Source organism: Atractosteus spatula, chromosome 14, assembly GCF_055471065.1.
Source record: "Atractosteus spatula isolate fAtrSpa1 chromosome 14, fAtrSpa1.hap1, whole genome shotgun sequence".
NCBI lineage: Eukaryota > Metazoa > Chordata > Actinopteri > Semionotiformes > Lepisosteidae > Atractosteus > Atractosteus spatula.
In genome coordinates, this window is record NC_142719.1 from 19,367,605 (window position 1) to 19,380,959 (window position 13,355).

General features: G+C 44.6%; 2 protein-coding genes across 9 annotated transcripts in view; one reads left to right on the top strand and one right to left on the bottom strand.

The window, feature by feature from the left end:
* The window catches only part of LOC148820867 (CD209 antigen-like protein C), a 90,781-nt gene that overhangs the window by 45,108 nt on the left and 32,318 nt on the right, over nucleotides 1-13,355 (top strand). The gene's annotated exons all lie outside the window — the stretch shown is intronic.
* The window catches only part of pnpla6 (patatin-like phospholipase domain containing 6), a 53,091-nt gene that overhangs the window by 26,071 nt on the left and 13,665 nt on the right, over nucleotides 1-13,355 (bottom strand). For all 8 annotated transcript variants that reach the window (XM_088932138.1, XM_088932137.1, XM_088932136.1 and 5 more), the window contains exons 3-17: nucleotides 9,417-9,470; nucleotides 9,190-9,277; nucleotides 8,490-8,572; nucleotides 8,174-8,262; nucleotides 5,757-5,897; nucleotides 5,508-5,667; nucleotides 4,126-4,206; nucleotides 3,688-3,816; nucleotides 3,477-3,557; nucleotides 2,633-2,771; nucleotides 2,253-2,327; nucleotides 1,822-1,931; nucleotides 1,207-1,386; nucleotides 474-551; nucleotides 111-316 (exon numbers count right to left, since the gene is read on the bottom strand). In XM_088932138.1, coding sequence (XP_088788264.1) covers nucleotides 111-316; nucleotides 474-551; nucleotides 1,207-1,386; nucleotides 1,822-1,931; nucleotides 2,253-2,327; nucleotides 2,633-2,771; nucleotides 3,477-3,557; nucleotides 3,688-3,816; nucleotides 4,126-4,206; nucleotides 5,508-5,667; nucleotides 5,757-5,897; nucleotides 8,174-8,262; nucleotides 8,490-8,572; nucleotides 9,190-9,277; nucleotides 9,417-9,470 — 1,694 coding nt within the window. The remainder of the gene's footprint in view (nucleotides 1-110; nucleotides 317-473; nucleotides 552-1,206; nucleotides 1,387-1,821; nucleotides 1,932-2,252; nucleotides 2,328-2,632; nucleotides 2,772-3,476; nucleotides 3,558-3,687; nucleotides 3,817-4,125; nucleotides 4,207-5,507; nucleotides 5,668-5,756; nucleotides 5,898-8,173; nucleotides 8,263-8,489; nucleotides 8,573-9,189; nucleotides 9,278-9,416; nucleotides 9,471-13,355) is intronic.

Here is a 13,355-nt window from a genome sequence, read left to right on the forward strand (position 1 = left end):
AAAATAAAGTTTATTATTATAAAGCAAAAACAAAATGCTTTTGCCCACTTGCTGTAGACTGTGAGTAAGGTGCACTGTTTAGCTTGCTACCAAGCTCCGGGTAGACTCACTCGTAGAAGTCGGACTTGGAGATTTTGAGGAAGGTGCAGTCTCTCACGGCTTTGATGGTGAAGATGAGAGGCTCTCCGGTCAATACAGCCAGCTGACCCACCATCTCCCCAGGCTGCGTGATGAACAGGCACACATCCTCCAGCTTGTCAATCATGCGCTGATACACATGCAGGCAGCCAGAGAGCACAAAGTGAAGACTCACATCCTGTTAGGAGATTAGAGCACAGGGATGAGAGATGGAAGTTTTTCCAACCCATCCCCTGCAATTTCCGCACACTAACCACTGCTCTCAGGTACTATGAGGTCATTCAGTGCAGAAGCCAATATCTCTTCCCACGGTGCCCTCCTATCCCCGTGCCTACCTGGTCACCCTGTCGTGCCAACACTGACCCAGCCTTGGCGTGATGCAGTGTGATGCGCCCATTCAGCAGAGCTGCGTCCTGGATGGGCAGAACCAGAGAGAGAAGTGGAAACAAATGAGCATGATGACCCAGTCTCAAGTCCCAATAACGAAAAGGAGAGAAGTCCTGAAAATTCTGCTCAGAAAGACCTGCAAAAACATGCTAGGGTGGGAATCCTTGTCACTGCGAAGGAATATAGCAGAAGCCCCTAAGTTTGGCTTCAGCGCCTTAGGCCTGTGCGTCATCAAAATGCTTCCCCTTACTTCTTCCTGCTGTTCCGCTTTTGAAACACCTGTTGTCTTTTAATGTTTTTTAAAGGCCGAAATGTGATATCTTTAAATTTTTCTTCAGGTTTGTGCTCCCTCCCATGCTTTTTACAATCACCTTGCTTTGGAAATGTGTTAACTTCTTAGAACTGGAGCTGAAATTGAAAAGGCTTTCAACTCTTTATCAATGCTAAATTAGCTTGATTTGTTTTTGCTTCAGGATATATCGTACATTACCTTTTTAATGTAATACCCTATTACAACAGAAAAGGGTTCTGATGGAGAGATCTGTAAGGAAGACAAGTACAGGTACTGTACCATCTGCTTTGAGTTGTATAACCGAAGTGTTATATGCTGACAGAACCTGTTAAACAACAAAGGGCAAGCAACACATACATTATTATTTGAAGGGGGCTTGAGGAGGTTACCTCAATGCGCATGAGTTTGAGCACTTCGTTCTTGGCCTCCTCGAACAGATTATTGGCATGTTTTCCATGAAGAGGCCCATATAGACTGTCCAGGACGTCCTCTTCAGGGTACAAGTACACCCCTGAGGGCTGCTCCTCTACTGTTACAGACTTCCTCTCGCGGGGCTCCTGGGATACCGACTGAAAGGAGGGAGAAGGAAAAAAAATGTTAAAAAAATGCATCACATCCAATTAATTCTCAGTACATTTATTAACAATATTAAATGTAATTAACTCAATTATTAACCTGTAATTGTTGTGAAAATCTCAGTTACTAACTGAAACAGGTGAAGGAAATACTGCAAATACTTGAGAACTATTTAATCTCAATGCTATAATAAAATTAGTCTATGCAGACTATATTTTCTCAAAAATGTTGTAAAATCAAATTATTAAAGTGGCGATGTTTGGAAATGTGGCATTCTGTAGTAAATGAGTCAATAAAGAAACCATTAATGCTGTTTTCAATTGTCTCTACAGCTTCAGCATTTTCCAGTAATTAAGTCTTAGAACAGGCATTGGACATCTACTACAGCAGTCTTACAAAGCTCTTCCTGCCTCGATGTGCCTGCTTACCCGTGTGAAAGTGGGCGTGGTGGAAGCAGTCCCATCTTCCTGCAGGGACACAGATATACGCCCCCTCTCATACGCCATGTCGAAGTCAGAGCGCAAGCCCCTCTGGATCCCTGCTCAGACACAACGACGGCATGTGTTTAAAGCTTTAATTAATTGTCCTCCTGTATGGAGGTGGACCTGGTCAGATCTCCGGAAATGAGCAAACCTGCCGCAGCCTACTCAGTAGTGTAGAGCCTATAGACCAGTGTGTGTCTGAGCAGACTCACTTCACCCTTTGTATAAGAAAACGCTATTTACTGGATGATGGCCAAAATTGTTTGGAGTCCTTTCTGCTTTTCAATCAGATGACATTAAGAATCCTAGTGTATCCTTAAGCAATCATAAAGTGTGTCACTCAAAAAAACAAAACAAAGTGCTTCTGTCAGCCTTACCTGCAATATCCACTGGCATGGAAATGGCACGGCTTAAGGTTGGCACTGTGGCACCATCTCGAACGTGATCACCACCTGCATAAATACCAACAGAAGGGCACGGCATTGAAGGATCAGTAGCTGACAGTGTGACTTAATTCCAAGGAACTGTCCAGTGAAACCTACACTGGGCAGAGCTGGGGTTGGAGAAATAAAATTAAGCTTTTACAAGCTTAAGTAAGAACTGCAATTCCCTTGTATTGCTCAAAGCATCAATTTTGCCTGCATTCTGTATGATACTACAGGGATACAGTATTCACAAGTGTCCTCTGCATGTGTAACAGAATGTCACGAGTGAACAATTCACAAATGTCCTTGCACGGAAGATCAACAGTATTTACCGGCTAGCTCCCCTGGCTTGGCTGTGCTGTCCCGATGGTCCTCACAGATGGACGTGCTGATGAAACGCTTGCTGTGCCGGACGGGGCTGGTGCGGGACGGGTGAGAGGCCTGGGGCAGCAACCGCAGAGGCTGCATCTCCTGGAGAAGGGAGAGGAGACACAGGACAGGAAGCGAGTGAGGCACAGCCTGACATAAAAGCATGCTGCATGACCTTCCTGTGGATTTGAAGAGGTTACAACTACAAACGCGTTCAGTTTAAAGAACGTCAGTCCGTATCAGACTGTTGTTTTATACAAAGAGGTCATCCCCCTTTAACTGGCCCAACTGGATTTCCAAAGGACTGAATGTGGTCCTCCAGAGAGTTCTGCCTCAAAAATGTCAGAGCAATTACATTTTTACATGTGGAAGATTAGCAGATGGATTTTCAAAACTTTTTTTATCCAGTGTGCTCCTAATTTGTAAAGAGACGGTTTTCACTTACTGTATTTGTAAATGTATTGATCTTTGGGGTCCTTTAACAAGTGTTATTAAGTGTACAGAAACCCACGATCTGAGACATGAGAAATCAGCTATATTGAGTCTTATGGAAACCTTATGGCTTGCAAATAGTACAAGTACTGTAAAACTCCAGCACTCAAAGTGGATGGTACAAATACAGAAAATAGTCTTATATGGGGAGATACTGCTCCCAGCCTCACACATTTTAAAGGTTCAAAGAAAAACATTCACAAGTTACTGCTGAAGAAAGTTACTTGCAATGACAAGCCCAATCCTGATCTCTCTGTGGTTGCTCTTATCCTGCACTGTACCTTACAAGAGATTATGAAATTTGAAGCGACTTACGTGGCTAAAGAGCTCATTGGTTAGACCCAGGTAGTTGTGCAAAGCCAGCACTGTTACTCTCTGTAGACGAACCATAATGATCTGAAGAAAAAAAAAATCCAACAGGCAAACAATTAAAACCAGTAAATGAAGGCCAGTTGCGTGCACACTCACGCGCTTATGGTGACTGATGCACACAGATTGCATGGACAGAAGACAGGGCTCTCCTCACCTGTACCACTCGCACCAAGCTCTCTGGGTATTTCTCAAAGATGGACAGGAAGGCTTCCACAGGAAGTCTCAGCACAGTGGACATCTCAGCCGCTCGCGCAGACACTGTCCGGTAAGGCTTCTGATGACCCTGCAAAGCACATGCAAGTATAGCTATACAGATGCCAGTATAGTGCCCCTCTCTAGCGCCACTGGAAGTTCTGCTCCTCACCTTCCTAAATTTATTAGTACAGTAAGCCCTCCACTGTAGGCGTTATTTTAGACATCATGAGCACCACCACTCACAAATAAAACTAATATTACATTCACTGCAGACCTAACTCAGACAGAAAATTAACAGATTGGAGAATGATTAAACTTCAAATATCAGTGCAAGCTGAAATCAGCTGGTCAGAACAGAGATTTTTCACACCAGCCTAGGCTGGCCAGCGAGACTCACTGTGATGACATCCAGAATGCTCAGCAGGCTGTGAACACTGTCTCCTGGGTACACTTCTTTCACAACCCCATCCTTCCCATCCTGCACAACACACAGGAAACAAAGTAAGCCTTCTAGCCAGAACTGAGGATGAGAAAAGGGAGAATGCTAGCCCATGGAGGACCTCCTCTCCTGGGAAACTGATCCAATGACCTTCTGGTCTAGAGTTCAGAGCCCTAACCATTGTGCCGCACTCCTGCTTAGAGCTAGAGTGACATATACTGTAAGAGTCAATGGATCGGGACTCTCCAAAACCAGAGCTGGAGACCTCAGGCCTCAACAGTGTGTGTCTTATTTGTTATATGATAAGTTGTAATAGTAATTATTTCCCTCTGGCAGTGTATTATACAAAAGGACATACACCACCAGAAGACAATGGTGAGTTCTGAACTGGAAGGAGATTTCCCAGGCCCTGCCAGCCCACTCTCTGACTTTTCTTTCCGACTTACTTTTCCCACTATTACACTCCAGTGTGCATATACCTCCCATTATTAAACATCATCAAAAGAATGCGGGCTTCAAAAGATTGGCAATTTGTAAGACATACTGTGTCTGAACTGGCTGGGGCTTGCAGAACAGGGGACAGTGCTGTTCAATGGCATTCTGTTCTAATGCATATCCAGCCAGTTCTCTACATACTTCAAAGTCCTGCCTGCTAAAGAGCACTTCATTTCGAATTAAATGGAATGAGCCGAGATGGAAAGAAACAGAATGAGACACAAGGGCTGAAGTTATTTACTCCTGCAGCAGAAGATACCAATACTGCGTGTCTGCAAAAATGGGGGCACCTGCTCAGTACTCCCCATGTAGAGGTGAGGAGGGCTGTTTTGGGTGTGTACAGACTGAAGACACAGTGTTCTGAAACAATAGTAACCTGAGTACCCCAGTAGGTCCTCAAACAAACCTGTCACCCCAAATCTAACACGGTTGTGACATCAACCCTTTCACAGAGTGGGCCTGCTGTGACAACACCTACAAAACAAGTTCTTGTCAACACGTCTGTTTTTCACTTTATACTAATAGAATATCATCCGCAGTTAAGACTTTTCATTATTTTATGTTTAAAGTGGATGGACAGTCATTGAGAGAGATTTTGTTTACTTGGTTATTGATCAGCTATTTGTAGCCAATTTCCAAATATATCATCCTACCCCAGCAAATGATGCCAAAAAAACCCTACAATCACAGTAACACAAGTTCACACACAGTAATTGTTGCAGGAAAACGCTGCACTGAAGCCTTACAAAACTGATTCCCAACAATGAGGAAAGAGTCTGAACTGCTGCTGCAGAAGATGACACAGCTTGATGTTTTGTTTCCAGCCAGATCCTGCCCCAACCCACCTGTCCAGTAAGGCACAGCTCTAACTTCCCATCCTGCACCACGTAAATGCTGCTGTCTGGCTGTCCCGGCCTGAAGACATACTCCCCCTGCTGGAACTGCAGGAACACCATGTGCTTGCACAGCTCCAGGAACAGGGGCTTTTCAAAGTGGCCCAACACCCTGCAAAGAGACACAGATCATCAATTCCGTGCCTCTTGTCGCAGGGATCTGACGGAGCAAGGCAGCAATAGCGAGGAAGATGGACATACCGGACGTTCTTCAGCATGTAGAGCACCTCAGAGGGCAGGTGGGAATTGGCCACGTCAAACTCCGTCAGATCGGCCTCCAGCACCGAGGGAGGGGGCTCCTTCATTTGCAGCGTGGGCATCTCCTTCTTAAACCGCAAGATCCTGAACGAGAGAGGGCAAGTGGGGTTAAATACAGAGCTGAAAGAACCGTGTGCAACAGGAAACAGTACTCTGCACATGTATTGAACGGTGATCTGTACAAAAAGAGAGGTAGGTGTCATGAACGAGCTACCCAGTTATGCTGATGAAGCCAGTTCCCTGGAATTACTCAAAATGTAGCTGGATGGAATCCTCTAACGAACAAACCATATGAGAGAGACTGACAGAGTGGCCTCCTCCTCTGACATTCAACCACCGTTCTGCTCCAGCAGCTCCATGTACAGCAGATCGATGGAGAAGGCGGCCTTGCTTTTGAAAATTCTGGACCAGAAAATAGAGCGCCATCTACTGCTCCAATGGCTCCACTTACAGCAGCAACCTGGTTTTTCCTTGAGATGTCTCCCGTTTGAGTACTGACTAGGCTCAGCCTTGCTTAGCCTTTGAGATCAGGCCATATGGTGGCAATGCAATCTGATGCATTTGTAGTCTTTCACATTTTTTAATTATCAGCAACTTAAAGAGTGACAAATTCTACCAATTGGACTTGTTCAGGGTTTAACAGTGAAACATGAACCAAAAATCTACAAAAGAAAACCGAGACAAGGAAGTCAATTTGACGTTACACAGGAGGCTGTGAGATTGTGGAATAAAATACTCAGTCATATTGTCTAAGATGATACACTGGCTTCTTTCAAGGATCAACTGATTGTTCGGCAAATTGTTAAACATCTACAAATTACAAGACCTAGATGAACAGAAATGACATGCTCACATTTGCAACCTCTCTTGCATTTGCTCTTGGCATCTCCATTATATCTAGATTCCCTAATCTGATTCTGGTAATATTATTCAGAGCAGCTACTCCACATTAGCTGCAGGGAAAAAAAGAGCTCTTCATAGCTGATTAGCACCAGTGAACCACAAAATGTCTGTGCTGCACAGTAGCACTGCCACAGAGGGCAATAAGGGGCAAGGCTGTTTGTACACAGCTACAACAATAAACTTTGAAGTCTTTCTAGAAACTTCCTTTTTCTTTTTCTGCTGGGAGATTTTGTAGACATAGGATATCACAACTTCAGCAAAAGGAAGAACAGAACCACAAAAGTGTCACAAAATAAAGAAGTGAGATAAACTCTGAGGCCGCATTTTCAACTGAATATGGAGCTTTTTTGCTTTCTCTTGAAAGCTGCTTCAGAACTAACGCGCCCTGTGGTGTACCATCAGGAGTCGAAAGGCATGTCACACTGAAAAAAGAGTGCTAAATACTACCCCTGACACATTGTCAAATGCGTAAAATACATTTCTCCAGCTCAGAGAATATCAAGCATGAGTGCACAGCAGCGCTGTCAATATTTCCTGCTGGATTAACTAATGCCACTCAAGACATAGGCTAATTTATTTTTCAGATGCAGATAAGATTACAGTATGCGAAATTAGGTTTTATAAGAAGTACAAGATGGGATTGCATCCCTCCTCCCCGTCTTTGCCCTTCTTATCACTGCAGTAAAAGTGGACAGAAAAGCCAGAGAAAGTGCACATTGGTTAAACTTGTGTTAACTGGCAGAAGTCAACCCTGAAATGTGTTTCAGGGAAAGAACGTGTTTTCCCTGCTTTAGGGAAACAACAAAGACAACCATTCAATAACAGACTCATTAATTTCCGATTATATCAGCTGCAGTCGCCAGTACTTGCTTGGATGACAAAGGAGAAAAGGAAACATCCATCCATTTTCTAATGGTTTCATTCAACTTACAGTTGCAGGGGAGCTGCAGCCTATCCTGGCAAGGAATGGGAGCAAGGCAGATACACACTGAACAGCACTCAAGAACACTGCAGTGCGCACACACACAGATACAGACACAAACACACACACTCACACCATAGGCAATGTTCCCAGAAGCCAATTAATCTACTAGTATGTCTCTGTACTGTGGGAGGGAACCAGGGCACCGAAAGGAAATTCACTCATACACAAGGAGAACATACAAACTCCACACAGATAGCACCCCAGGTCAAGAACTGGGCCCAGGGCCCCAGCATTGTAAGGCAGCAATGCTAACCAGTGTACTACAGAACCACCATAAAAGCAAACATAACAAGTGCTAATTTTCATTTCATATGTGTGCCTATGTAAATTTATTCCAAATAAGGTAACAGGCTTGGAATAATCAGCATTTGGTGCTACAGTAGCTGACAAAGCCTGACAAGGATCAGACAGCTGCTCAAAGGCATTCTTATCTGTTTCACAGTCTCTTTTTTATTAAAAAAGGGAACCTTACTTTTTGGCAATGTTGAGCATCTTCTGTTTCTTCTTCAAGCGTGGACGGGAGGCTGTGGTCCCCACAAGAGACGATGTGGACTGAGAGACCTGGGTGCACAGAGACAGAAGGATGTCGGACAGGGCAGCATGCACAGGATAAAAACAGGTTATGCAATCAGGCCTGGCTAAAGCCTTAATCAGAATCAGTCTCAAGTTACCACTCTCACACCCTCCCAAGCCCCCCTTACTGAAAAGATCTTAAAAGATCTCCCTCAGCAGGGACTTTCCAGTTATAAACAAATGTACTACTAGAGAACCAAACGTCTCGTACTGACCTTACGCATGATCTTCCGGCCATAGAACATGACCTTGTCTCGCTTGCGGAAGCGATATTTGGGAGCTTCCTGAGCCTGGAGCTCTGGGTCAGAGAATGGGAACAGAAAAAAAGGAGATCTCTTAAAATGTACCGCTATCCCTTCGGAAGTCTTGATTGTGCTTCTTCCAACCCTTGAGAGGCTAATCTACCCTTCCACACAGATCAGTCCAGTGGACCAAGTATGAAAGTCTCTGTCTCCTACCTATTGGGCAGGTTTTGGGGAAGATCCACTAAATGGAAATATAAAGATCTTGTAACTAACTTTGTCCCATCCTCGAAACAATGCACAGATTCCATACTGAGCAGAAGCTACCCCTGCATGAACTCCACTAACTAATTCAATAATTGGCCCACTTAAACAACAAAGACATGGGGTTTTTATAACTGAGTTATTGTGTGTGGCACACCTGACTAGATGTGTGATTTTTTTTTTAAAGCAGAAGTAAAAAGACCTCAGGGTGTTGAAATAATGAACATCTGACAACTGCTACTGTATATATGTGTGTTTCATGTGGGTTTCACAATCCTGTTCTTGAGGTTAACATGCGAGGTGATGTCTGAGTGATACTGTACAATATCCTTCAGCAGTACAAAGTAAGAGACATTAGCAAATGTTTCAGGGGCTATCTTCTCCCTACAGGCAGCAGCTGAAGACTCACTCCTTAGCTGGACCCGCCGGAGGACGAAGAAGATCAGGATGGCAATGAAGATGATGGAAACGCCAGCGCCGATAACTATCCCCACCATCTACAGGGATTATAACAAGAAAACAGACATTATTACAGGATTTGACAAATAAAACTACGGATTCAAGCTATAGTCATAACAGTGGTAGCAATTATACTTGTACTACTAATAACAAGAATAATAATGAACAAAGACACACCATGCTGGTCTGAAGCTGATCTTCCACAAAAGTCTTGATGTTCATCAGCCCATCCTGTCAAAGAAGAACACAAGACAGCTGAGTGAGTGCACAATCCAGTAGAGCCTGAACTGGCAGAGTCTATTTTCTCCTGTGCTAGTGGGCTGAGCTCTTCAGCTCTACAAACCTTCAGAACCTGTACTGTTCTTCAGCCCCCTTCCTTGCTCCAGGACATGGTGGGGTCAAAATTATAAAGGTGATTTCAGCCGCCTGTGATTCACATTTACATGCACGGTGGCTAGTGTGCCTGAAACTAGTACGTTCTGAATAAGAGTAGAGCAGTGGTTCCCAAACCAGGGTCCACTGGAGGCTATGGCTCCTGCAGAGTGAGGGTTAGAGAGGTGTTCCCCTAAAAGCTGAGCAACATGACACTCCTGGCTGGATATACAAGTCAATACATCCAAGAAGGATTTAAGACTGCCACCCTCAAAATAATATTATAAAACCATACGATAGACAGTGAAAATGAATACAGAAATGTGCATGTAAAGTACAATCTTTTCCTTCTAACTCCCAGCAAAGATCAGCAAGGGTTTCCACACTTTCCTGGCCAGTGGCCCTCTATCTTAGCAGTGACCCCCACCCCAATCTCACACATCCGTATCCCCCATAGATCAAAGGCAATCTCAAACTCAGATACTAATATTAATGACTGTGTTTAAAAAATCAAAATGGTAAAGAACCATGGCTCTGCCATTGATGAGAGTTGATAGATTATTGACTCGATCTTGCTGTGTGCTGGGATATTACTGGCAGGCCCCTCCCTAACCCCGTCGGAGGACATCCCTGGATTCCAGTTTGGTAACAGCTGGCCTGAAGACAATTATGGTGAATTTGGGACTGACTGCAGTTCAGAAAGCTAATTACATGACAGAGTGACCTAACAGGGTGAAGATCCTAAGAGCTTATCTTGGAAGATACAATTCAGTTCCGATGCAGACTGTCTAATCGGGAACTTCAAGGAGGAGCAGTCAACATTAACATTATTCTGAAGCCGGTGACTGGATAAACAAGACCGAAATAAAACTCGTAAATAAAATTAAACAGAGGACACAAGTGGAAACTATGGAAGTGTGTTTAAAACCATGAACAGGAAACACTTCTTTACCCAAAGGGTTGTGGGAGTGTGGAACAAGCTATCCAGCCATGCTGTTGAAGCTGATGTCCTGTCTTGTTTTAAGAAATAGCTGGATGAGATCACTGGATCTATCTACCAAATAGGGTAGATGGGCTGAAAGCCTAGTCTCATTTGTAACCTTCTGTTGTGATGTCTTTCAAGAGCAAACACAATCAGGACATGGGAGAGCTAGAGAAAGCCCTGCTCGGTGTTAAAAAAATAACACTAGTGTAGCGGCAATGCTTGTTAATAAGACAGAATTAAGTGTTGCTGGGCTTTCCCAAATGAGGCCCCATCTCTCTGTTCATCTCTGTGGTGCAGCCACAGAGAAGCTATTCATGCAGGCTGATTTAAAGATGTTTTCTTTTGATAAGGGGCAGCTCCCAAAGGGGGATGCACTTAGCTAAGCCTGGCTATCATGATCAATGGTCATCCATTGGCGCCTATCTGTCTAGGGAGTGCCAGATGGACATCTGGACTGCATTCCTAGGTGTCAGGAGTAAGTGACTCATATCTCACCTTGATCAACCAATCATGGACTGGTAGGGCCGAGTAACCCACGTGGGACTCTGATGCCCATGGAACTTTCAGCCAATGAACAAGCTGAAGTTCCTCCAGGTAAAAACAGGCAACACAGAGAGCCTGTAGTGAGACTTCTGTGGACTTTTCTAAAGGGAATTCAAAGGAGAATTCCAGGGCAGGACAGCCCAGGAGCAGAAGGCTCCCAAGGGCAGGACATTCTCGCAGAGCGCCTCCTGACCATCCTGAGACTCAGCCCGGACAACCACGGAACGGCCAGTGTGTCCGAGTGCCAGAACTTTCCTTTGTTCTAAGAGTCTAGAGCGGAGGTTGCCAGAGAGTAACCAGAGGATCCACCCGAGGTTAGCATCAGCAGCAAGCCTCGTGAACAGGTCGGAACTGTGGACAGCTGAATCACTATTCAGAACTAGCGCTTCAGCAGGAACGAACCGGTCCTCTTCCTGACTTGCTGGGACCCACAGTCATCTTTTCTCCTGTGCACAAACTTTGCTAGTTAAAGCCAACACTAACTAGCCTGTCAGTGAGCATCAGCAGCGCACCGTCGCAAGCCACACAGCACAGCCTGGCACGGAGCCAGAGAGCGCGGATTGGACAGCAACAGCCTGCAACTGTTTCAGAGAGCCCGCAGGAGATCTGAATCCCCAGAGATTGGATGAGTATTCAACTTCAATGCATTACAGCTCGAGAATTCAAGTGTTATCCCAACCAGTTGGTATCAATTTAATTCCTAAGACTTATGTACTTGTTTTGAGTATCTAATGTAGAAGTTGTAACCAAGTTCAATTACGAAACGGTCTAAATGAATGATATACTGAACGTATGTCCTCTTGATATGTGTAACTCTTCGTAACTGATTGAATATATACCTTTTGTATTCTGATAACCCTCACGATAAGATCTGTTAGGTTTACATGCATATTCTATGTATTAATAAATGTATCCTCGTGTATTAGTACCTGTGTGTGTGCGTTGTTTGAGCTATATCGCATGGTTGGATTCTAAAGCCATCAAAAGAATCAATTTTGTGATTTACTATTAATAATTGTCCCAGTAAATGCCCAAACCCTACAGAACTGGTGCCTTCAGAGAGCACACTACATTTAATTTGGCGTCCCTGGACCGGCGTGGCAAGACTGAAATGAATCAACCAAGCGGAATAATTCATATAAAACGCCGCGGGTTTCATACACGATAATACAGTGTGCTGAAAGCCGAAAGAAAAAGTTCCCCTTGCTCTTTAAGCAGTGCTTGAGTGTTTTGTGATCTTTTGCAATCTACAGGGTTGATTGCATATTTGATCTTGTGGTTTTCTGTGGTAGAACTGTGATTTCGTACTTAACAGTAATACTCTTTAAGTTTAACGATGGTTGCTAAAAGGTCTGAATTCGAGTCGCTATTAAGCACTCTCTCTAGCAGCGACAGGTCTGACCACGATCTCCGCCATATCTCCGTCAGCGGAGAAGCTAGAAGAATAAATCTCCATTCTCTGAGAGAGCTAGCGAAGGACATAGAGAGATTTGACCCCGCAGTGTCAGAGAATAATATCGAGAGTTATATTCAGGACCTCAGGTATACCCTGCAGTACCTGCCAAACGCCACAGAACAGGAGAAAGTGTTTCTGGTCAGGAAAACTACCAGCAGAGCCGTACATGAGTGGATGGCTAGGCAGATGAAAGAAGTCTGTAATGACTTTGAAGAGCTGTGTCAAGCACTTATCCATGAATACAGTGCGTTTATTGACCCGACTGCCGCGATAGCTGCCGCCCTTAACATTAAGCACGAGAGAGCAGAGTCCCCTCGCGAATATTACGAGAGACTTAGACGAACTTATTTTGCAGGGCGAAATGATGAGGGTTGCGAAGAGAACACACATTTCAAGGGTTTATTCATTGCGAATCTCCACCCGTCAGTCAGAAAGATGATCTTAATGCATACAGATGCACAGACCATGAAAATGACTGATATTAGGAGATTCGCGCAGAAAGCCTGGGAGTATGATGTCCAAAGTCGCTCTGAGCAAAAAGCTGCTAAAGCGACCGTGTTCGCCGTCAGAGCCGGCAGGGTTAATTCCCTCCTGCTCGAAGGAGCACAGGCTCCTGAGCTGGCTAAGCCCTGTTCCAAAGCAGGCACACAGGACCGCACCCAGCGTCCTAAGAGCCATGAGAACACTGGGGGAGGGAAAGGGCTAGATAAAGCTGAACAAAAAGATTCAGTAGCCGCCCGCCTGGCCAGGCTTGAACAAG